At 46.1% G+C, this 25,865-nt stretch overlaps 1 protein-coding gene across 14 annotated transcripts in view; it reads right to left on the bottom strand.

The window, feature by feature from the left end:
- Positions 1 to 2,675: 2,675 nt before the first annotated feature.
- ZNF697 (zinc finger protein 697) overlaps positions 2,676 to 25,865 on the bottom strand; it is a 32,618-nt gene continuing 9,428 nt past the window's right edge. The window contains exons 1-5 of one of the 14 annotated variants that reach the window (XM_053592235.1): positions 16,995 to 17,118; positions 13,438 to 13,517; positions 12,580 to 12,716; positions 9,173 to 9,435; positions 2,676 to 7,251 (exon numbers count right to left, since the gene is read on the bottom strand). In XM_053592235.1, the coding sequence (XP_053448210.1) occupies positions 5,876 to 7,251; positions 9,173 to 9,398 (1,602 nt within the window). In that variant the 5' untranslated portion in view covers positions 9,399 to 9,435; positions 12,580 to 12,716; positions 13,438 to 13,517; positions 16,995 to 17,118 and the 3' untranslated portion in view covers positions 2,676 to 5,875. Of the gene's footprint in view, positions 7,922 to 9,172; positions 9,439 to 10,075; positions 10,179 to 12,579; positions 12,717 to 13,332; positions 13,518 to 16,472; positions 16,759 to 16,787; positions 16,917 to 16,994; positions 17,137 to 25,865 lie in introns of those variants that run through there. The other 13 variants (XM_053592237.1, XM_053592234.1, XM_053592236.1 and 10 more) reach the window with 13 other exon arrangements.

Here is a 25,865-nt window from a genome sequence, read left to right on the forward strand (position 1 = left end):
AGCTTTCATGTTGGTTGTTTTGTTTGATCTCTCCCCACACCTCACACCTACATCTTTCTGCTGCACAGAAGATGCCAAGATCAAGTCTACCTACAGTGCACAGCCCAGGCTGCAGCAACATCAAGCAGTGGCTCCCTCAGTCCCACATCTCTCCGGCTGTGAGGCATGTCCATGGCTCCTACTAAATCAGTTAACTTCTACCCAGTGGCAGAGCAGTAGAGCCGTATCAGCTGAATGAAACCATGTGCTGTTCCTTATATCGTTGGTTTTACTGACATTTGGGACTGTTGCACCTGACAAGAGAAATACGGAGCCAGGTCCTTTTTCCAGCCCCTGGCTTCATTAGCTTTTCCAAGGTCACATACTGCCCCCTTTCCCTGCCTAAAGCCAGGTAAAGTGCACCCTGCCTGTCTGCAGCAGTGGAGGTGACCCTGACTTACACTGCAAAGTCCTCAGCAGAGTATCTGTGTAACCCTGCGCCTTTGCTGAAGGTGCCATCTTGACCACACATAGTATGTGAAACCTTGGTATTAGGAAGTTTCTCCTGTCCACCTCCCCCACCCCTGCACCCCAGCAGCCCTCAGGGCCAAACCTCAAAAGTCACACTTGAGAGTTTGCAAAATAACTCACCTCAAGTAGGCTGGGAAAAAATCATCCTTCACCTTGACCCTTATACATCAGAAAGTGGGAGCTTCTCCATCTCTCTTGCACCTGTCTCTCCAGCACTGAGCACTGTGCCCAGCACACTCAGCATGTATCATGGACTGAACTTCTCAGGGGCTCTGCTCCCAATGAGACACAGATAACATGTTCAGGGTATTATGGGCGTACCCACACAGAACAGCTCTGGCACTGCCTCAGGAAAGGCATTTCTGTGGTGTTTTCTGTGAATAAAATGACTGCACTTCCAATGAGTCCCTGGCCTTCGGTAACTGGAACCTGTCAATCCTTTCACTCAGGTTGAAAACTCGCCAAATGCATAGGTAGGGAGGCCACGGTGTCTGTGTATGTGTAGTATTCAGAATACTACACATACACAGAATACCGTTTAACTTCTTAACCACGGGGTGGCATGGTATGTGAAATGCCTTGCCACCCACCTCCTTGGTTTCCAAAGCTGAGCATTTTCTGCTGCTGTGGTAAGGCAGGGCCCGGATGGATGCAGAATGCTGTGAACAGTGGCCTGGATCCCACTGGGGCAGCTGGAAATTTAAAACACTGGAATGTACTTTGGGTTAGCAGAGATGACCTTGAAAACACAGGCTGACAGCAGGGAGCTATAATCTGTAGGACACTCAGGGCTCGGCAGAGAAAAAAGAGCCAAACACTGGTGAGGTGTCTCCTGCCCTCTCCCAGCAGGGGCAAAGCATAAGGAAACTAAACGACTGCCAGGGGCAGCTGAAAAAACAAGTAGAGTATGGAACGTTGCTTTGCTGAGTGAGCTGAGGACAGGGAGAAGATCAGAGAGTAGGGAAGAAGGCCTACTATGAAGCAGAGAAGGGCCAGAGGCAGCTCTTTATGCCCATTCCAGCATCATCTGCTGAAAAGCCGAAGACAGGCACCATTCTGGCCCTTGCTTATTATGTTATCGCAACTATTTGGAGAAGCTGTGAGTGAAAGGTAGGGTTGCCAAGAGCAGACAGGCAGCAAAGCCTGCCTCCTTCCAGGACTAGGGCGGAGCATTTGTACAGCCCTGCTAGGTAGGAAAAAGCTTATAGGCATTCAAACAAGAGGTAGTTGGGACCACTAAAAGAAAATAAGGTGCTTCCTCTTTTTTATGTCTTGATAATCCCTTTCTCAGAAATTGCTGTTGAGGTTGGGCAGAGACAAAAATATTTTGAGCAAAAGGCCAGTCTAACTGGTGAGTCCCATTCAGTATTATCAGTGAACATTAAGTTACATTTCTAAGAATGGGGAAAGAAAATACTGTTATGACTCAAGAATACATTTTTTATAGACTAGATATGAAACTGCCTCTCTTCTCCATAACCACCTGCCCCCTGACCATCCCCAAAAGTCCCCCCTGAAGATTGATAAGGAATGAAGATATAGATCTCTGGAAATTGATACCAGTGTATACCAGGTATGGCATGAACACATTCCCAATATCCCACAACCATATCAGCTTACAAGTGCTGCACTCAATTACCGGCAGGAATTGGGAGACTATTTAGACATCAGCCATCAGCCAATTTCAGGATAATCTAGGACCCACCTGAACATTCTTGTACAGGATTCAGCAAACTTTTTCTGTTAAAGGTCTAGATAGTAAATATCTTGGGATACGGGCCATATAGCCTCTGTAACAACTACTCACCTTTGCCATTGTAGCGTAAAAGTAGCCATAAACAATATGCAAACATGGCTGTATGGATACAACTCATTCCAACAGAAGTTTTTTTAAAACATATTTAATTCATTCATTTTTTGAGATAGTGTCTGGTTATGTCCTCAGGCTGATCTTGAACTCCAGGGCTCAAGCTATCCTGCCACCTCAGCCTCCCAAGTAGCTGGGAGTACAGGAGCCTGCTAACATGCCCAGCTCTATAAAATGTTATCAACAAAAAGAAAGCAGACCAAATGTGGTAGTTTGCCAACCCTTGTTCTACCAGAACTTCACTTCCACAGATCAAGCTGACATTTAATAGGTGACAAATAAGGAAGAAGGACATGGCAAAAGACTGATTTGGATTTAATGACAAATATTCCATGTTGGTTGTTGAATAGCAGAATGCTGTCCAAGGTATTATCATTAAATTAAACGACCTGAAAATAAGGCAATTCTCACATACACAAGCACACACTCACACAAAACCTGTTACTTTTAGGATCATTAAATTATTCACTATTTTAACAAACAGCTGTAAAATAATATTATAGTGAAGCAAAATGTGCACAAACTTCAGAAACAGTTCAGATTGTCTATGAACACAGGCTCGTAATTTGTCATTATTCACATATGTACAGACTCTTGGTTGTAAAGAGACAACAAGGCTCAGGGGGTTAAGGTCTCCTCTTCTTCTCCTTCCAACTCAGAGCTTGAGATTTCATCAAAACCATTCGGCCTATTTAAACTGCTCCACGTTTTGTTAGTAAAAGGCAGCAGAGGAAGACTGCTCTTGACCAAACTCTCCAGGAAACAAAAAATACACTTGCCTCCACCACCATTCACGAGTTGGTGGAAGGAGTCTTCCGATTAACATTTTCAAGGGTGGACCACAGTTAACAGGGTTTGCTGAAGATGTACTATTATTCTAAAACTAGATCCAAGAAACAACTTCCTGAATGCATTTAACCTCGTTTACTGCAGATATGTTCCCTGAAGAATTTTAAGAAAAACAGAATCACGTTCCAAATGTCCCAGGAGACTGGGGTGTTGGTGGTTGAACCGTTTTCTTCTGCCAAGAGATGTGCTCTAGAAGGAGTACCAACATATTGGCTGACTCTCATATCTGTGGTAATAGGAAAAACAAGAGGTAAATGAAGTCCAAAGAATTCCACAGGAACTAAATTATTTTATACTAGCTTCAGTCTCCACTCCTTGTTAAACCCTTTCTCTAAAGTTGCTGGTATGTGGCATATTTGATGAACATGAGACCGTGCATAAGGATGGCAGCAAAAGACCAAGTGGCCTTAATACAAAGTGGATAATCAACCCAGAAAGAATCAAAAATTGGATGAGATTTCAGAGGCACAGACTTGAGGGAACTTAAAACAGCTGGAAGAGGTAGATGTGCATGGAAAAAATCCAGTGGAGTAAGATTGCCTACAAATTGGCTATACAATTTTCAAATGTTTTTTATATACTGGGTATTCAGACTACAAGAGTCAGAATTAACAATGGACATTTGCTTTGCTTATATTGCTCTTAACCAAAAGAAAATAAAAAAGAATCGTGTCTTTCAAAATTGTCCAAAGTTTGAAAATCTATTTGCATCTGTCAATAACAATAAATGGATTAAGAGGGCAAGATGAACAAGGCATTATACAAGCCCAGAACTATCATGATTTTTTTAAAAAGTATTTTTATTATGACAAAAACATGCTTTCCTACAGTCACCAAAGAGGTTCTTTACTAGAATACAACTGATCACAGATAAATTACTAGCATCCACAGAAATTTTGCTAAAATCATAAAAATAATTTTTAGGGATTTTTTTCCCCCCTTCAACTGTGTCCAACAGTTTGTGAAGATGCTTCCATGAAAGTTACAGGGTGACAATTGCTAGTGAAGAAAACAATATTGCTTTCCACAAGTCTAACTCCTAAAGGCTAAGCTAAGGGAGGAACTTTCAGCATAGGGAACTGAAATCTATACAAGAGTCATCTAACTATAGCACCCTACTAGAATGGGAACACAGCTGGGATACCCTCATTAGGTGACAAAGACCAGCTTTGTCAATGAAGGACATATCGGGCCCTGATAGGCTAGCCTGCAGTTTCCCATCAAGCTTAACGATTTTCAGTGCCCTTATTTTATTATACAAATCATGACTAAAGGTAAGTCTTCCTAGCAGCTGAGCTGGAGAATGCAAAAGGTCAGACCACAGCTATTCACACTGTTGTCAGCCTCCTCGCTTCAGGGCAGCTTGCCACACTGTCCCGACGCCTTCCCCAAGACAGGGGTCATTAATACTGATCTACCTCACAACGCTGTGAGGAACACTAACAATCATTAAAAAGCATAAAACACTTTGCAAATACCAAAGTGTGATTTTGGCATCTATGTAACCCCCAGAGAACATTCATCACTTGTGCTATTTGGCAATTTTGCATTTACACCTCTCCCTGACTGCCCCCTGTGTAAAGCCTTGAGATTTCTACTGTGCCTTCACATAGGAAGGAGCCATTCCCACTCGGACTAAATCCCTCATCGATATGGATGGAAGTGGAGTCAGCGGGGACAGGGTACACAGAGGCGAAGTGAAAGCAAATGAAACAGAAGAACCTTGTATCACAGGAACACTTGTTCTTCCTGCATCTCTCACATACAGGCCAGCAAAACTTTGAGCTAGTTATTTTCTCTAGCAGGTCACCAGGGCCTGAAATTCAGGCACTGAACTGACCCGGGAAAGGGAAAGTCACACATAGCCGGGAGTGTTCCTTTTCCCTGCAGTTAAAAGATCACAGGGGAGACGTGACAGAAACGCTGGGTCTGGCACACACCGGGGATGGGGGAAGAGGGGAGGAGGCTGGTCATTCAGGGAGACACCTTGGCCCAGCATGAAGCGAGAGTGTTTTCAAAGTAGCAAAGAACCGGGAATAGGACCAAGACTTCCCAGAAGATCTAAGAACCAGTCATACGAGCCTTTCTAAATGCTAGAGGTTGCCCCTTGACGTGAAGGTGTGTCGTTTTCTTCCCCGTTTTCCCTGGATGCCTCAACATAGCAGCTAACTGTGGCTCAGAGAAAGCGAAGAGTAAACCAAATACCGTCTCCTATGGGACTGACAGGTTCTCCTACTTCTGGGACTATAGCTGATGTGTGGGGACAGGACACACTGGCGTACCACCTGGTGGAACAGGGACAGAATTACTCACACCCGTGCTTTATTTTACCCCCATAACCCTCACTTCAAAACTACCCTCTCTCCTGATTCCCACAGGCCATCACAGCCCACCCTGCTCTGCTGCCCGCCACCAACTCCCCCTTCTTCAAGGTCCTCAAAGCCCCTGCTCCTCCGCTCTTCCCTCCCACAGAGGGGTACTTCAGGAAGCCACCATCTCAAGCACATCTCCCAAACCTTCTTCTGCACCGACAGGAGGCAGGCAAAAAACAGCACCCCCTCCCCCAGGGCCCCGCCCTTCCCGCTGGGGTCTGCCCAGGACCTCCACCCCGCGCAGCTCCGAGCAGGGCAGGCGCCCGCGGACCCAGCCCTAGCACAGGTGAAGCTTCTGGTGCTGCGCGAGGTGCGTCTTGTAGCGGAAGCCTTTGCCGCAGCCGGCGCATTTGTGCGGCTTGTTGCCGGTGTGGATGCGGCGGTGGCGGATCAGGTGCGAGCTCTGAATGAAGCTCTTGCCGCACTCGATGCACGTGTAGGGCTTCTCGCCCGTGTGCGTGCGCTGGTGCTGCGTGAGCGTGGAGAAGTCGCTGAAACGCTTGTCGCACTGGCCGCAGCGGAAGGGCTTCTCGCCCGTGTGCACGCGCAGGTGGTTCACCAGGTGCGAGTTGCGCCCGAAGCCCTTGCCGCACTCCCGGCACACGTAGGGCCGCTCGCCCGAGTGCGTGCGCTTGTGCGTGAAGAGGTGCGAGCTGACGCTGAAGGTCTCCCCGCACTCGGAGCACATGTACGGCTTCTCGCCCGTGTGCACGCGCTGGTGCTTCACCAGGTCTGAGCGCCAGCTGAAGCGCTTGCCGCACTCGCCGCAGCCGTGCGGCTTCTCGCCAGTGTGGATGCGCTGGTGGTTGGCCAGATGCGAGCGGCGCACAAAGCCCTTGCCGCACTCGCCGCAGGCGAAGGGCCGCAGCGCCGCCGGTCCCGCGCCGCTGGCCGCCGCGTGCGCGCGCCGGTGGCTCAGCAGGTGCGAGCTGAGGCTGAAGGCCTCGCCGCACTCGGGGCACGGGTAGGGCTTCTCGCCCGTGTGCAGCCGCCGGTGCTTGAGCAGGTCTGCCCGCCAGCTGAAGCTCTTGCCGCAGTCGGCGCACAGGTTGGGCCGCTCGCCCGTGTGCAGGCGCAGGTGGTTGCTCAGGTAGGTATTACGGCTGAAGCCCTTGCCGCACTCCCCACAGCGGAAAGGCTTCTCCCGGGGCGGCCGGGCCAGCGCGGGGCCCGCCCCGAAGCCTCCCGCCACGCCCACCACCCCCACCACCGCGCCGCACTCGCCCGGCAGGCCGAACGGTTCCAGGCTGGCCGCAGCGGCCGCCTCCGCCAGGCGGTGGATGCGCTGATGCTGCAGGAAGGCGGCGCCCGGGCTGAAGCTCTCCCCGCAGTCTGGGCAGATGGTGGGCGCGTCCATGATGCTGGCCACCAGGCTGTCGAGCTCCCCGAGGTCCACAGGCATGGGGTGGTGGATCCGGTGGAAGCGGCGGTGGGCAGGTTTGTTCCCCCGGTGCCGACTGCTCAGGGAAAGGTGTCGCCTCCAGGGCAGTACCGGAGGGGGCGGCTGCTCTTCCTCCTCCTCCTCTTCCCGGGGGCTCCGGGATATGCTGTCTGACTCGGAAAGTCCCGGGAACATCCCCATATCAGCTAGACCAGCGTGGTCCTCCTCTTGCTCCTGGAGAGCAACCCCTTCTTCCTCATCGAGCAGCCCCTCTGCAACAGAAAAGCCGGCAGTGAAGGGTACTCGGCACTCAAATGGTAAGCCCCGAGGAAGCCAGTCTCAGTAACAAGAGTGTAGGCCCAAGATTCGTCCTCCTACCATCCTTCAAAATTCCCCGGAGCCCAGGCTCCCTCCCACCTGGCTCCTCCTGGAAGAGTCCACTCACTAGCCTCTTTTGCCACCAATCCTTCAGGCAGCTGCTGGGGCCCCGGGCCCTGGCCCCATTCGCCATACCTGGGCCACTGCCTAACAGAGCCATCAGGAGGCCTCATAGGTTGTGCTGGAGAAACGACTGTGCCAGGTGGGATCCCATGAGATCTCTGGAGAAAAGGCTCACTCACTCCAAGAGCTTCCACTCCCTTTGAAGGCCCTTGCCTCAAGACAAAGCCCAGGCGGCCAATCAAAAGAATAGACCATGTGGCCTAGCAGGGTCCTGGACTGATTTTTAAAATACATTTAGTCAGTCTGAAACAGCTTAAGGTAGAACAACAAAGTGAGCTCACCTTTTGAACTTTACTGTGGATGGGGGGGAGGGAGAATGAAGCCTCGGACCCAGTTTAGAGGCAGCCCAGGACACACGCACCTGTGGAACTCCGCCAGCTTATCCCACTCCAGGAAGTGGCTTGTGAGCACCAGGGGCGAAGGCAGCAGGGAGGTGGGATTCTGGGGGTGGAGTGGGGAGGACGGAGATAACCTCACAGCCCTGGCCATAAAGCATTTCAGCTCTTTACTTCTGTCCCCAGGGCAGGCAAAGCAATGACTGCCAAATACGAAAACAAGGAAGTGAGTGGAGGCCCAGCACTCACTCTTTCGGGTCAGGAATAGCAAGAGATTTAGCGGAGGTCTGTGCATTTTGGAAGTTAGCCACAGGAACCCAGGCATGTCACTTAATGAGTTTACTTATCGCCAAAGGCAGATGAGGACTATAACGGTAAATATCTAGATTTTTTTTTTTAACCTTGCAGTGTACTGATTAACTTTCTTTGTTTAAAAAAATCAGAGACACGGCCGGCCACATACACCGGGGCTGGTGGGTTCGAAGCCAGCCTGGGCTTGCCAAACAGCAATGACAACAACAAAAATAGCCAGGCATGGTGGTGGGCGCCTGTAGTCCCAGCTACTTGGGAGGCTGAGGCAAGAGAATCACTTAAGCCCAACAGTTTGAGGTTACTGTCAGCTGTGACATCACCGCACTCTACCTACAGAGGGCGACATAGTGACACTCTGTCTCAAAAAAAAAAAAATCAGAGGCAGGGTCTTGCTCTTTCACCAGGGCTGAGTATAGTGGTGTAATCATAGCTCACTACAGCCTCCAACTCCTGGGCTCAAGCAATCCTCCTGCTTCAGCCTCCCCAGTAACTACAGGTGTGTGCTATCACACCTGGCTGGTTTTTTGTTTTTGTTTTTTTTATAACTTTTTGTAGAGACAGGGTCTCACTATGTTTGCCCAGGCTGGCTGGTCTCAACTCCTGGCCTGGCCTCAAGTGATCCTCCCAGCTCAGCCTCCCTAAGCTTGGATTTACAGGGTGAGCCTCCATACACAGTCTAAGTATCTCTATGTGCAGCAGCTTCAACTCTCCCAGCTGCCCTAGGAGATGGGCTCTAACACTACCTGGGTAATTCCACTGTCAGGCTGTTACAGGTGTTAATTTATAGCAGCATTCTCTGTGCTATCAAGTGCTGTGCCAATGAGTGACCCTTTCCACACATACTAATGCAGCCCCCTCAGATTACACTGAAGAAGAGGCTGCTCCAAGGGACCAACATTAGAAAAGCCAAGTTAGTATAAAATGTGCCTAATGGTCTCCTCTAGAGAGCTCCCCATAGACACTGCTGCCCCTGGTTATGATTCTGGAGGAGCTAGAAGTAAATATGAATGGGCCAACTTCTGCAGAAATTCCATTTTCTCCTCACCGGTGCAGACAGCAGGTACTACTTCTCTGTCCCTGGAGTCCTGTGGGTTGGAGCCCATCTCCATCTCTGGATGGCCTTCTCTCTTGTCTGTGTCCTCTGAATGAAAGCCCATTTCTCCTTCTTCTGGATCCCCCTCCTTGTCCTCAGAATTCTCAAAATCAGAGCCCATCCCTTTGTCTTCCAAGTCTCGGCGTTCATATAGACCCTGATGATAATCTTGTTCCATCCGGGAAGAGAAGGGCAAGGAAGGTGACCAGGGATCCCTGCTTCAGACAAAACAAAGAGGTCATGTCAGTCAGGCCTCATCCCATGTCTAGCCTTGATTTCCTGGGATGATGTATGGAGTTCCACTCCGCCCTCCCAGCCCCCATTTTAAGGGTAAACAACCAAATGCAAAAGAGGGTGGTCTTGGTGGCAAAGGAACAGTGGCAGCCCCCCATTCTGATGCCAACTCTGGACCCAAACTTGATCTACTTCTGTCTGAGAAATAGTCTATTAGAAGATGTCTATTAGCATAATTTTATAGTTTAACAGTGAGGTAGTGTAAGGACCATTAATCTTTATAGTGAAATGATAAATTATAATTCATGGTTTTTTCAGTAAGGACTAAAATCAATCTCTCAGTCTGCAACACCCCAACACCCCCCACCTCCCTTCCCACAAAGCACTGCAAACAGCAGATAGAAAGGAAATGTAAGCTCTTTCTCTTTACATGTCATCAGCTCTCAGTCTTTCAGACTTTGTTTCTATTGCAAGGGTTCCAGGGTGTCCTGATGAACAAGGGGGTATGGACAACTGACTTGGATTGGAAACACCTGTAAAAAGTCTGTCTTGGACCTTGCCAGAGGAAAAACAGACACAGCATTCACACCCACAATGCCCTGTGAATCTGGCTACAATTACCTTTTTTCCTCTTTGCTCCCCTTAAACAGAGCTGCCACTTGACCACTAGGGTGGACATTCTTCCTTCCTTCCTTTGGGAATGCCAGGCCATCTCCCTCTCTCTTCCCACTCTCTTCCTCTTTCTCTCCCTCTTTCTTTCTAAGATAAAATAAAGTCTATACTTTTATATCCTAATCTTGGTCTAAAGCAGTGTTTTTCAACCGTTTTTATCTCAGGGCTCATTTGAACCTTCAGTTAGGCTCCTAAAACACATTTATATTATGCTGATCAAACAAAAGAGTAAGAAAAAAGAATATACTTTGCTTTGAACTTCTTTCAAAACTAATGATCTTTAAAAATGTTTGTGGCACATTGAAGATCCTCTCACAGCACACAGGTTGAAAATAACTGGTCTAAGCAAATTCTGTCCTCATCCCACGCAGAGCACCTGGCTAAGCTTTCCACCCTAAGAAGTAGCTATTGCCATTTCTACAGCTGAAAAAACTTGAGGCTTAAAAAGAAGACCCCACTAGGCTGAAGATACCTAGCTCAGAATCAGTACAGAGGGGAATTTAAACCAATTATGCTGCCTCAAAATTCCATGGTTTCCTTACTCTTCTTGAACCCACAGCAATCTTATAAATACAGGGTATCCACAAAGTTTGTATGCAACCCTGTATTTTGGCTAATTTTGTGTGGGCCTTTAAAGAGCCAGAGGAAAAAGTACAAAGTTCATTCAAGAATAAGAGAAGCATTAAGTATGGTAACTTCTTATCTAAGACCAGGTCACTCAGAGTATCACTGACTGGGCTTTGTAGCAAAGATCTGCTGCCTTGTTAGGAGCAGTGAGCTAAGATTCAAGCTTGAGTCTGCTGGGGGCAGGAAGATGAGATTCAGAGACCTTCTATACTAGAAGTCATCTCTCTAGTCCTACTTACATATTTTACAGTATCTGAATCACAAAGAACACAGATACGTGCGCCAGGGATAACTGGTAACCCCTTCACAGAAAAAGACAACCTGTGAACTATAGGGAGAAAGTGACATCAGATTCCAAAACCTTTTGTAGATGTCTAGTAGATGTCAGGTTTACATTTAAAATTTAAAAGGCCCCCTGCCAAGATGGAGCAGTTGAGCCAAAAATAATTTATTTCTCCCATCCATCACTCCTACAGCTTAGCTCAAGGCAGCAAAACCATTTCTAGGTTGAGGATCTTGGGCTATTAAGAGACCATCTATTTTTATTTATTTTTTATTTTTTTGGAGACAGAGTCGCAAGCTGTCATCCTGGGTAGAGTGCTGTCATGTCACAGCTCACAGCAACCTTAAACTCTTGGGCTTAAGCGATTCTCTTGCCTCAGCCTCCCAAGTAGCTGGGATTATGGGCACCTGCCACAACACCCAGCTATTTTTTTGTTGCAGTTGTCACTGTTGTTTAGCTAGCCCCGGCCGGGTTCAAACCCGCCAGCCTCAGTGCATGTGGCCAGCACTATAACCACTGTGCTACGGGCACCAAGCCAAGAGACCATTTCTTTCTCTGCCTCAGTAGCCTCCCAAACAGGACTGCAAGAATATGGCTGAGCAAAATGCCCTTTACTTGGTTGGGAGCTTTTCCTGCCCTGAGGCAGCCCTGATCTGCCAAGCTGGGAAGTGGAAAGTGGGGAGAGGTGGGGAGTTGACAAGCAGCAGAATCCGGAATCCGGCTGGGTTGGCGTCACTGCAGAGCCCAAGGCAAGCCAATTAACCTCTCATTGTTTCTGCCTCCCCATCAGTGGAAGGAGGGTAATGCTACTTAACCTTTCTCACAGGGAGGGTGTCAGAAGGAAACTAATTAAAAAGCACTTTGGAAAATACCGCAAGGAGTAATTGATGCTTTGAACTGTACAAACAAATATAGAATGTACACATTATTCCTCTTTTAAAGTCCTGTTGTCATTCCAGCACTCCTCAAAGACACACCAGCGCCTCTGTAATTTTGGCAAGCAAGTCACCCTAAATAGAATATTAGATTCTTTCTAAGGGATGATGATATACCACCTAGATCGGAGGGAAGAACTGAGCTCTTCTCTTAAACATCTGTATCTGAGGTGGGTTAGTCAACATGTCCTGAAATGCAGCCGAGCTCCTCTGGAATGTTCCATGGAACTTACACTACCTGAAACGCCAGGTCTCCCAACACATGAACATTTCTTCTCTGACTGCAGGAGAAAAATCTCATTAAAACCATCAGCTTTGGGGCAGCACCTGTGGCTCAGTGGGTAGAGCGCCGGCCCCATATACCTCGGCTGGCGAGTTCAAACCCAGCCCCAGTCAAACTGCAACAACAAAAAAAATAGCCAGGCATTGTGGCAGGCGCCTATAGTCCCAGCTACTTGGGAGGCTAAGAGAATTGGAGATTACTGTGAGCTGTGATGCCACAGCACTCTACCAAGGGCAACATAGTGAAATTCTGTCTCTAAAAAAAAAAATAAATAAATAAAAACCATCAGCTTTTTAAGAGATGTATCCCACAAGAGACAACTGACCTCTAAAACCTCTGCCATCACTCTATTGCCTCCTGGAGGTCAGGCCCGATGACAAGTACATCCCTGCAGATATAATGCACCTGAAGGTGGGGGTGGACATCCAAGAGCAGAGTCTTCAAACATGACTTATTGGTTTGCTAGGGAAGAAAGGCAGCAGAGAGATAGGGAGAAGAAAAAGGGGGAGCTAATCAATGGTTTCCACCAATCTGAAACCAGCAGGAAGAATTTACATTAACAAAATAAATCAAGTAAGCACATCACCAAAAACTCTGAGATGCCCAACATGGTACAGAAATGACTGCAGTTGTCCACAACAGAGAAGGATTTAGGGGTCCACCCCAGGATGCAGGAGCTGGGCTGTACCTTTAAAAGCCCTTTTTAAGGGCTCGGCGCCCATAGCTCAGTGAGTAGGTCGCCAGCCACATACACCAAGGCTGGTGGGTTTGAGCCAGGCCTGGGCCTGCTAAACAATGACAACTGTAACAAAAAATATCCAGGCGTTGTGGTGGATGCCTGTAGTCCCAGCTACTGGGGGTGGGGGGTGGGGCTGAGGCAAGAGAATCGCTTAAGCCCAAGAGTTTGAGGTTGCTGTGAGCTGTGACACCACAACACGTTACCAAGGGCAACTGCTTGAGTCTCTGTCTCAACAACAACAAAAAATCCCTTTTTAAAGACAGGCTGCTTACAGAACACCTCAGACTTAGCAAGAATGGAAGAAGACTACCTTCTGATTTCTTAAGGACCAAGAGATACCTCATATTAAAGATTAAATGCAGAAATGTCATTTTTCTAGCTTAAAGAGTGATGGGATCTGAATTCCCCACTTAGGGCTGGCATATGGAAAGTTCACAGTGGCACCTCAGAATTAAGGCAACTTCTAAATTCCAAAGGGAGCACTTTCTGATCTTCACACGAGGGCAGGAAGGATTAGACGTGCCCTGAAAAAGAGATTGAAGCTCCTGTCACCCAGACAAACATCATTCGAGGCACAACTACTCAACATTTTTTTCAAATGTGTTAATGTTAGTACAAAACTGAAAAGCTGCACGCCCAACAATATCGATTCAGTTCCATATCAGCAGCACATCGTGGAGGTTTAGGCAGCTGTCAAATAATGGAGAAGGTTACTTAAGAGGTAAGGAAAGATGGTCATGATTACATGAAAAGTGTCTAGTTTGAAAAATATGTCATTGTGGTTTATTAATATATGCAAACTAGCATATATATTATACGTGTATATACACAGGTTTGGAGAGGAAGTTAATAAAATGTTGAACATGTAGCCAGGCAAAGTGGCTCACACCTGTAATCCTAGCACTTTGGGAGGCTGAGGCGGGTGGATTGCTTGAGCTCAGGAGTTCAAGACCAGCCTGAGCTGGAGTGAGACCCCATCTCTACTAGATGGGTATAGTGGCAGGTGCCTGTAGTCTCAGCTACTTGAGAGGCTGAGGCAAGAGGATTGCTCAATCCAAGAGTTTGAGGTTGCTGTGAGCTATGATGATGCCACAGCACTCTACCCAGGGAGACCATGAGACTCTGTCTCAAAATCAAAAAAAAAAAGTTAAATATCTCTTGTTCACTTTGGGGGCTTTGCAGCTATTCACTCATTTAATCTCAACAAAAATCAAGGGAGAAGGATATTATTTCCCACTTTATAGACAGGGAATAGGCACAGAAGTGACTGGACCAAGGCCATACAAATTACAGATTGCATAGCAGGGATTAACACCCCTGTGATCCAGTTCCTCCATCCACAGTCTTAAACCAGAAGCTGGTGTGTAGTTTGGGAAATCATGTCCTTTTTGTGTACATCTGTATTTTCTATAATAAACATGTATTTTTGTAAGGAAAAGAACATTGTTTTTAACACGATAAAATATGTTAAAGGAAAACCTGTGGTTATTCTAGAAGCAACAAAGAGGAAGATGGGAGCAGGAGTTGTGATAACCTTGATCTAGAATGCTTACATTTTCAGAAATGTTATTGAGACACAAATCTCAGTAAATATCCAGGCACATTTTGTTCCAACTCCCTTCTCATACATTCTCAAAATAAAAACTAGCAACAGTGTTTTCTTAGGCAAGGCCAACATTGGCCAATGAGTGGGCAGCAGGGCAGCATGACCGCTCTGTGGCCAAGCTGACCTGGGTTCGAATCCTCAGCTCATTACCAGCTACTTGACCTCATGCCAGGTACTTAGCCTTGACCCTGTATCCACCAAAGCAAGGATGCCACCACCTACCTTGCAAGATTCTTCTGAAAACCACGTAAGGTTAAAGTCTGTAAGAGCTGCTGGCATGTTAGAGACTTAATAAGTGGTAGTTATAACTATTATGAAACTTCAGCCAACTTCTTAAGAAATTATACACAGGCCAGCTGCCATGGCTCAGACTTCGGGAGGCTAAGGGAAGAGGATAACTTACGGCCAGGAGTTTGAGACGGCTGCAGTAAGCTATGATCGTGCCACTGAACTCCCGCCTGGGTGACAGAGAAAGAGCCCATTTCTTAAAAAAAATTATACACACACACCCTAAATTGGGGGTCACCTATTCATGGCCACATTCATGGAAAATGGCCTTTGGCAAGTGCCAGCAAAGCAGAGCTCCCCAGATCTTGCAGTTAAAGGCTCTATTAAGGAACAACCCACCAGGTGGAGACAAGGAGCAGGGAGGGGCTGGTTGCCTAGTTAAGGGAGAAAGGATCAGTTCCACATGAGTGTGCAGCTGCTGTGGCCCATGCTATACACAGAGTATAGGTCTAAAGCCAAATGGGGTGCAAGCGTGTGGGCTTCAATGAACCCTGACTTACACCATCGTAAAGGAGCTCTCTTCTCCCCAGTAGGAAGGGATGTAAGTTAGACAGAAAAAAATAGAAGAGTTGTGGGAGCTGCTAGGCAGGCAAAATCAGTTCTAATCACTAGAACTAGACATGGAACTAAAAAGAAACAAAAGAGCAGTAAGTAGTAATGGCGGGCAGCCTGGGTGCCGGGGGACTCTGAGTAAGTATTTACCCGCTCTGAGCTTCAGCTCAATGAGCAGGTGGGGTTTCAATGTTCCTGAGTCCTCTTCTAGCACTCATGTGACACTGAGGCAGGTGAGTTAATCCAGGGAGACACCGCTGTCAGTGTCATTAGACATTGTCAGCTCCAGCTGATCTTCTCAGCTCTCATGGAATCTCTTAATCCCACAGCACCTCTCTGCCGCCACCACAAAACCTTTCTTTTGGACACAGATCACTTCAGAGTGGGATTGGGTGACTTAACCATGACTGCTCAAACCCCGGTTTATAGAATTTGTGATATTTTTATGTTCCTTCCTGCCATAACCCCAAATAAAAAAAAAATGACATTATTACTCTATAAAGTCGCTATGGAAAATGCTCGTGTGCCTTCTAGACAAACCCAACCCTGTTTCAAAGACTAATCAGATCACTTTGAAGACATTGCTACACAGTGAAGGTAAATGTGATAAAATATCCTTTTAAAAAAAAAAAAAAAGGAAAGAGAGAGGGTGGGAACGAGGTGGAAAGAGGGCAAGTGAAGCTAGTAAAAGAGCCAGAATTCAAATTTAACCCAGAATTAAGGACAAATTCTCCCAATATCCACCCACTGCAGCCACCTGCAAAAACTGTCCCCTTTGACAAGAGATTGGCCCCTTTATGGATTCTACCTAACGTCCCATGAAGGGGTTGGGGCAGAGGAGCCCACACCCCTCTCCCACATTCCTGGATTTCACAGAGAAACCAAGGCCAGAAGTAGTACCAAGTCTCCCAGTCTCTATAAGACAGAGCAGAGGCAGAGTGGCCGCCTTCCCTGGGTCCCTGTGCAGGACCCCAGTGCCAGCCTCCCAACCTGGAAGGGCCTGTGGGGACAGGTTGGGACCCCTGCAACTTACACTGCACTTTAGCAGGCCTCTCTCCAAGGATTCCAATAACTCTGGGGTGACCCATTTTACGTGGGAAGAACACTGAGGCTCAGAGGGGGTGTAGAGTCAGAGCTCAACTTCGTGTGTGTCTGCAGGATCCCATTTTCCCCAGGCCCAGCTCCTTGAGAAGGAGGCAGCTGGAGGGAGCATTTGGAGTGGGAAGAGGAAGACCAGCTCGGAAGAGAGGGGACACCGTGTATTGGCAGCCCCAGCAGCAGGGTCCAAGCAGAGGGCGAGGGCCAGCTTGGGAGCACACCTTTGCCCCCCTCCCCGGACTGGACCTACCCGGCCAGCGCTGCCCCCTGAGAGAAGGGCAGGGGCAGTCATGTGCCACAGCCACTGCCAGGTGGCCGGCAGCCAGACCGGCAAGGCTGTCATGTCAGGGGAAGGAAGCAGCCGGGCAGGCGACGGGCCAGGGGGGGCTCCCACTCAGCCTCCTCCAGACTGCAGCGCCTTTCCTGTCTCCCACTCATCTTACGGGTCCCTCCTTACCTCCACAGAGGGGACGCTGGGCCAGCCAGCAGCAGATGGAGGCCTCTTCCTCCCTCCTCTTCCCACGCCCCACTGCCCACCACTCTCTCCCAAGGGAGAGTTTCCATAGCAGAGTCCAGGCAGGGACACCCGATTGGGTAGAATGCTGGAAAAACAATTTCAGCTTGTGGCTCAAAAGACTGAACTCACGACCGCAACTGGGGTCTAACCAGGAATTCCAGGCGTTAATCATTTGTCCGACTTCAGCACCAACAGGGGTACAGTTAACTAGCCTCTAGGGAATGTGACTGTCCGGGATCCTGCCTCCTAGCTGGTGAGTGTATGGTCAAAGAGAACCCAAAAGGCAAAGAAAGCCACCTCACCCCATTTGCAGGGCATGCCTCTAGCGTGCAAGGAGCAAGCACCTTACACAGAATGAGTCGCTCCCCTCATTTACCTGCCCAGTCACAAACCCAGACTGTCCAACCCCAAATGCCAGCTGCCCAGGTGGCAGACTGCTGCATGAGGCAAACACTATTTCCAGACAGGGAAAGCCAAAAGATTACTGTGGCTAAGTGTTGACCATTCTCCAGACAGGAGAAGCTAAAACAATATGCTTTTTGCCTTGCGGTTACTGCTTTTTTTAACCTGGTGAGGGAAGCCCAAGCTGAAAAAAGAGGAAGGCTCAAAACCAAGGCAACAGAGAAATGAATCTCCAGCCCATGGGTCAGTGCTGATCTGAGATTCCCTCTAGTCTCTGTGGTCTCAAGAATAGCACAAATGCCCCTGCCATCCGGCATTCCCTGTCCGTTGCTTGGGCCTTGGACCCCTCAGTTAGGTCTGAGGGCTTCAGCTGGTCACCAAGCTAAGTCTCCAGCCCCAGAAAGAATCAGTGCAGGGAAGAGATAGATCCCGGAGGGCCCTCAAAGTCAGACTGTCTGCCCTCTGATGTGCAGTCACAAAGCTAAAGGTTTTCATGTAGGCATTTATTCATCAATATTTTATATTTAACAGATTCAAATATCCACCTGATACACAGGAAATCTTTCTGTTCATGATTTCTTGTCCCCTGCACCTGTCATTGTACCCCACTGCTACCTTTATAACCCTGGGCAGTCCTTAGAGGAATTATCTTTAGATACTTTCTCAGCAGCTAACTCAAGTGTTCAAAATTTGTAAGTCATGGACTCATAGGCCTTGGAAATCCCTCAGTTCAAAACTCCTTTTACAGAGAAGAAACTGAGGCTGAAAGAAGACAAGTGACCGGGTTAGAAAGGCATTTGCTAAAAGAGCTGTGGCCAGAATCTCAACTTTCAGATGGCCTCTTCGCTGACCTTTGAATCTTTTTAATATAAAGCACCACTTCAAACACATACAGCCAGATAAATCTAGGACATATACTTACTTATCTTTGTCACACACTGTATTAGTTAGGGTTCCCCAGAGAAACAGAGCTGATAGGACATGTCTATATATAGAAAGAGGTTTATCGTAAAGAACTGGCCCATACAATTATGGAGGCTGGCAAGTCCAAACTTTACAGGGTGGGCTGACAAGCTGGAGACCCAGGAGAGCCAATGCTGAGGTTCTGGTACAAAAGGCTGGAGACGCAGGAGATGCAGTTCTTGGCTAAAAGCTCTCTACTAGAAAATTCTTCCATGCTCCAAAGATCACTCTTTTTGTTCCATTAAGGTCTTCAACTGATTGCATGAGGCCCACTCACACCACGGAGGGCAACCTGCTTTACTCAAACTGCAATAATTTAAATGTTAACCTCATCTAAAAACACCCTCACAGAAACACCCGACTATTTAGGTTGTGTGGCCTAGCCAAGTTGACATATAGATTATCCTCATACATACTATAGCTCAAAAGCAGTCTGCAATACTCCCATCATATTTCAAAATTTACCCATACAAACATTTTTCATGAAAACCATTACTACACACAAATGGGTGAATAAAGTCTCAGAGTATATGCGATATTGAGCAGTAATCCCCAACCTTTATGGCGCCACAGACTGGTTTCATGGGAAACAGTTTTTCCACAGACCTGCGGAGAAGGGAAAGGAGGAACAGATTCTTACAAGGAGCTTGCAACCTCAATCTCTTGCGTGTGCAGTGCAAGAGTTTTAGGGTTTGTGCTCCTTGGAGAATCTAATGCTGGTGCTGATTTGACAGGAGGCAGAGCTCAGAGAAATGGAGTGCGGCTGTAAATAAAGCTTCACTCACTGGCCTAGCACTCACCTCCTGCTATGCAACCCAGTTCTAACAGGCCATGGACCAGTCCCAGTCTGTGGCCCAGGGATTTGGGGACTGCAGCTATCGGGGACAACAGATAAGAATCAAGATTACTCTTAAAGATCTACATAGACGCATGTGTGTACAGGTACAAACCCATACAGCAGAAAAAATGCAGTTTAATAATTTATTTCACTGAAGGACCAAAGAGAAAATGAAATTAGACTGCCCGCGGGGTTTATATGAGGTATGGGAGTTGTTAACAGCCTTGTTCTGAGAGAATTGATGCTGGAATCTGGTACTAAGGTTGCCAGATGGCACCAGGTGACCTCAGGAAGTCTTTTCCAACCCAGATGACTCTGTGATCATATTTCCACTGGAATGAATAGTCCTCAAGAGAATGTTCCCCATAGCAAATAAGGAGAGAAGGGTGTTGGGGCCAAACGATCTGAAGCATACATTCGGCCATCCCAGCCCAGCTTCCCACTGCAGGTTCAACAGGAAAACCGGCTCTTCCAATTCTCTGCCCAAAATAACTGTTTGGTGTTGTTTATGAAGAATGACTGGCATGTTCCAGGCCAGTGCATTCCAGCACTGGGTAAGTGACACCTCTGCATATAACCTGCCAAGATATCTTTCAACAAAGAAAAAGCAGCAATAAAAATGTGAAGAAGTCACTGGATGCCTGAATTTTCCTGCCTAATTAAGCCTTAAATCCACAGCTAGACTGTTTCCAGCATAAAACATTTCCATACACTTAAAAATACTTTTTAAAAAATACATACTTGTGTTACTCTTCTTTCCTTCAAAATAAGAGACTATCAGCAAAACCCAGATCATCAGAAACTACATAAGACACATGATCCATTTTCAACAACACTACAGCAGTGACAAAAAATGCCAAGAACAAAACAGAAAGGAGGAAAACCCATAGGTCAAAAACTTAAGCGGCATCTCAGCCAAGCTCCATGTAGGGACCTTATGTGAATCCCAACTCAAATTAACAAACTACAAAAAACAAATTATTAGGCAATTGGGGAATTGTGAATGCTAATTAGATATTTGATATTAAGGAATCATTAATTTTTAAGGTGTTTGTACTGAGATTAAGTGTACAAAAATTCTTATGTCTTTAAGAGATACATAATGAAATATTTACAGGTGAAATGATATGTTTGGAATTTGCTTCCACATAATTCCAGGGCAAAGGTAAATGGGCAGGGGTGCAAATGAAACCAAATTGGTCATGTATGGGCCACTGCTGAAGGTGGAAGGTGGTATAGCTAAGTTTATTATACTACTCAATCTACTTCTCTATTTGCTGGGAAGTTTACTAATAAAAAGTTTTAAAATGGAAAACAAAAATTTTTTCCCTGAAATCTGGGGTTGATATATTCATTTAAATTCTAAGCAGAACACAGTAAAATGTCAATGATTTCCATAAAAGGAAATGTTTTTGCAAATCATGCCAAATCCGGAGTGGTTACTATGCTTAATACTGAACAGAGTGCATGGGAATTGGGGGAAGGGACCGTTTAGGAAAGAAACTTAAGTTTGATGCTATTAGTCTTTCTTTCATGACATAGAGGAATTGCTGTTATGTCCAAAATAGAATCAGAATCCTGTTTCCATTTTCATCTACTTTTATATTTCCGAAGGACTAAAGGAAGGATTCTGCTCCCTAGAGTTTGTTTCTTTCTACCATTAATTCAGCAACTCTGCACTCAAAACCAAAAAGCAATACACTGGTTAGGAGTCCTACTTGTGACAGCTCTGAGAGGGGAATGCTTTATGCCTAGGACAACCAAACTAATGAAATGATGTTTGTCCAACATCAGTTATTAGTCCTCCCCAAAATTATCTTCTAAGGGGATGCAAAATGTAAGAGTGTATATAGATGAAAAGATAATACAGTGATCTCCAGGAGATGAACTCTCTGACAGGAACAGAATTACTTTACTTGCCAAAACTGAAGAATTTTAAATTGTAGATAGTGTCCCCAGATAGTGCTCAGAGAAACCCTGAGGATGCCATCCAAGTTTACTCACACCACCTTACACAGAGAACAGCTAGAAGACATCACGCTTTATGTTGGAAACCAAAAGCTTGTGGATATTTCCCATTTCAGCCAATGGGCACAGTAAGCCTCCAGGGCACGGACCCAGTCACAGGACAGCCTTCCTCTAGGAAGTGATGTGTCTGTCTCAGGAGGAAAGTGTGCGTGTCCAGGGCTTGCAACGTGAGCATCGTCTTGAGAAGTCATTCATATGCTCAGTCTGTCTGTCTGGGTTCCCTGCCTCTAGTTCCCAGCATCTCCAGAAGAGAGCAACATTACTATACAAGCTTGTAAATAGCATCCAGGTATTTTTCTTCAGCATGGGTTCTTAGCCTGAGGGCCTCCAGAGTCCAGGAATCCCCTGAAACCTTACGTAAATAACTCTGTGGATACTTTCTTTTGAGGAAAAGGCCCATAGCTTTTCCTTGGGCTCTGAAAGGATCCACGGAACACAAACAAAACAAACAAAAACACTGTTATAAACTACAACTGCAAGGGACTCATGATACAGTCCCCACCATAATGTTTCAGAAATTGCCCAGAGTGGTTTGGGGGAAGGGCCATAAGAGCAATTTCACCACTATAGGGTGCACAATCTTCTGGTGAGCCAGTGGAGGTGACAATGGCAGGCAGTAGCACAGACAAAAATATCAATGAATTTCACACGGGGATGGAGAATGATGAGCATAGCAAGTGCAACCTGCCCGATCCAGGCTGGTGATCTCACCTGGCCCTGGTTTTATGCATGAATTAGGCAATGGAAGGAAGCTTAAGTGAATTACCCAGGAACATACCAGTTAAGGGCAGAAATAAGTCTAAGTCACTGGCATTTGAACTTTTATTCCAATTCCCCCTTGCTACTCAACCCAAAATAGCCTACGGTGCTTGGTTAATCCACACTGGTGATTTGAGTCTCCCAGGATCACTAGTTCACCTGCTTTTCACTTCCCAGCCACTTGTGTTATATGGAAGGTTGACTAAAGGGAGGTAATTTGTTCTTCAACTCTAACGCACTGGTTTTTGGAGATGTAACTCATTTACAAGTTTGGCCCCAAGTTTTCGGCTCCTATCAGCTGCTTTCTTGGGCAGTGAATCAAATCACATTAATCAAGTCCTAACCTACTCAGGACACAAAATGCTTTGTTAGTTAATCCTTCTCTTCTCAAAGGAAAAAAATTAAATCTGACCAAAGTCATCACCTGATTTTTAACAAATAAGTAAAGTGTTAGCAAAGTCATTTTGCCAGCAAATAATAACCCAGAAATACCCAGGTAAATAAGTGGGCTCTAGGAGTTACATATAACTGTAGTACAGGGAGGCCCAGGTGACGCTTACTCTTGAGTTAAGAAAGGACACCACAGACCGAGGACCTGCTCATCCGAAAGGATACCTTACTATAGACACAGTTCCTGGGCTGCACACTCTTCGCTAGTCCGTATTTTTGATCCTGCTCTAATAGCTCTGCAGTCCTGGTGTGGGAGGTTGTATAGAAATGGGCCAGCACAACCATAATTGCTGGAGAGAATAAATATATCCACAGCAGATGAGAAGAATCTCACAACTATTTTTGCAAATGTCTTTAAAGGATCTCTCATTTTACAGGTAAGGAAAATGAGGACCAAAGAAGAGGGGGCCTTGTTTAAACTCAGAAAAGTAGTGCGTTAGTGCAGAACTGGTTACCAGATTCCTTCTAATATATAATCTCCTCAGCCCTGCACTCCTCCCAGCCCGCTCTGTCATGTTTATGAGTTTGCCTCTCTGGCTTTACTGAGAGCATTTCACTCACGCAATCTTCTTTCTTCCTATTTTTCTTGTTTTCTTCCAGATTCCTGCTAATGTTTTTTCTATTGTGATTTTAATTATTTTTTCCTCTACAAAAACATAGAAATTGTTCTCTAAACTTAACTTCTTGTCATCCTGAAAAGGGATCTCTGACTTAACAGATTTTAGATAATCTATTTTTACTAGAGAAAAACAGGACATCTTATTGGCTAAGAAAAAGCCGTTGTTTGAATTAACATTGACTTCATGGAGTGTTATGGTAAACTTAAGTCCTTTGTACAATATTTGAAAGAAAAGTCGTGGGGGGAGAGAGTGAAAAGAAAGCCCTTGAAGTTGCAATGGTCCTGGTTATGCCATTTTCAAAGAATCTTTAAAGACATTTTTCCATTCAAACTATGAAACTCTCTTGTTAAAGGGGAGACTTGTCATCCAGGAGTATCATTTTTTTTTTTTTTTTGTAGAGACAGAGTCTCACTTTATGCCCCAGGAGTATCATTTTTTAAATGCCTTCAACCAGTTCTCAAACTAACATATATTTCCTCTTTCAGTGCCCTTTTTTTGGCGGCCAAATAAATCTTACAGGCTATAGGAAAGGAAGAGGTGCCAGTGAGTCCTGGTAAAAGCTTACACCATCACCACAGGCCTATGCCAGTCTCCTCGTGAAGCTGGGCTTCCAGATGTAAACCACCTCAGCACATAGCATTAATCACCAGCATTCAGTTGGTGAGCCAGGCCCTTATTGATATCAGCTATATTTTTCTATCTCCAAATCCTGGGGTCTCTTCTCTTTGGTCTCACCACCAACACTGTAAAGTGCTTGGCATAAAACAGGAATTCAATCAATGGCCTTGGAATTCCTGCTGAGATGCTCATCTTGGAAATTCTCTCCTTGCTTGCCATCCACAAAATTGTACTGGTCCTAGTCCTTCCCACACTTCACTCACCACCCTGTCTCTTCCTTTTCTTGTTGTGAATTAGAGACAGTGTCTTGCTACATGTATGTTGCCCAGGCTGTTCTTGAACTCCTGGCCTCAAGCAATCCTCCTGCATTGACCTCCCAAAGTGCTGGGCAATGGGCATGACCCCTGTGCCCAGCTTTGTCTGCTCTTCTTAACTCCTAAAATAGGTCCACTTTCGAGGGTCCTTTTTACATTTTCTTCTCCCTCTCCTTGAATTGCTTTGCCTTTTCTCCCCAGTTTTAAAACATTTCCTCTGTCCAGAGGCCTCACAATTTTGAACCTTATTCAACCCATAACCTGTACTCCACACCCACTTTTCTTATGATGTCCTGAGCATCACAACTGAGGAGCCTGAATGCCCCTTCTGGTCCTTTAGTGCTGTCCCACATGTCCCATGGAACAGGGACAGGAGGCAGCCCAAACAGGGAGGAAAGCTCAGGCTAAGACATAAACAGACCTGGGTTCAAAAAGAAGTTTGCATTTGCACACCACATCACGTGCCTCCAGACAGCTGTTCTAACTTTTTGCATCTTAGTTTCCTTGTCTATGCAAAAGGGAAAATAAACTTCCCCAAAAGTTTCTTGTAAAGACTAAATAAATTTCCATTTGTAATGTATTTGTCCAGAGTTAAATTAAAAAAACAAGTATTAGTTCTCTTTCTGAATTGCTACAAATCGGCTTCTGCTGAACAGTATCCATTTCTATTAAAGCCTTCTTTGTTCTTCACAGGCTCAAAACCCTGGAGTCAACATTGACCTGTCCCTCACCCCATTCAATCAAATCAGGTGCCATGCCCTTCCCTTTCCTTTCTCCTCTTTTTCCTTGCCACTGTCACCGCGGAAGACACTCTTACTAGTTACCTGCACCTACGTGTCTCTGCTGAATCAGCTTTACAACAGTGGCCAGAAACCTCTTTTATCCTCTTGCTCAGAAACCCCTAAGTGACTCCTCCATAAAAGAAGAAACTCCCAAGTCTTCAACATGCACCCCAGGCTCCCTTACTTTGCCTTAACCTCTGTCACTAACCCCAGGGTTAGTGTCCCCAGAAGGCACCCTGTACCCCTCCTCTGACACACTGTTCCTCCTCCAGATGAGTGACACAGTCTTCCCCGAGGGCAGCAGTACCTGCCACGGCTAAAAGTTCACATTCCAGAGCCAGACAGCCTGTGTAATCAGTCCCTGGCTGTTAGCCTTGAACCACTTGCTCAACCTCTTTGGGTCTCCATTTTTTCATCTATAAAATGGGGAAAACAGCTGAACCTGCCTTATAGCACTTACTGTGAAATGCTCAGTAATAAGAATTATTATCATTTCACTTTGTATAACTCTTCAGGATATTTTTCCTTACCTTATTCTCCCTATGAATCGTTTTAAAAATATAATCATACTTATAAATAATCCATATCTGATGATTGGTTCTCCTGTCTCACCCATCACCTCCCAACTGTAAGTCCCTTATGGGAATAAGTTTTATTTTATTCACTGTGGTGTTTCCCCTGACAATGAGCCCTCAAATTTTTTTTGAAATGGGTAAAATGAGATGTGATTACTTCTCTCTCTCGGTCTCAAAAGGAAAAACTGAAAAGACTAGGAAATCTAGTGATCTGGTCAGATCACTGTCAGGTAAAGCAGAGCCGTGGAAACAACCAACAACCCAGCTCTCTCCCAGCTGGATCCAGTAACCTGCCAGCTTTCGGAGCCAAACATACTTAATTATCATGCAAAATAGGTAGTCATAATAGAAAGTGGCAATTAACTTCAAAGGTTAGACTATACTCAAAAAAGAATTCCGTGTCCCTTGCCCAAATGTCAGCACCTCTTCTTTGTATCAAATGGCCCTGTGTGGGGTTCTCCC

Source organism: Nycticebus coucang, chromosome 5, assembly GCF_027406575.1.
Source record: "Nycticebus coucang isolate mNycCou1 chromosome 5, mNycCou1.pri, whole genome shotgun sequence".
Taxonomy (NCBI): domain Eukaryota; kingdom Metazoa; phylum Chordata; class Mammalia; order Primates; family Lorisidae; genus Nycticebus; species Nycticebus coucang.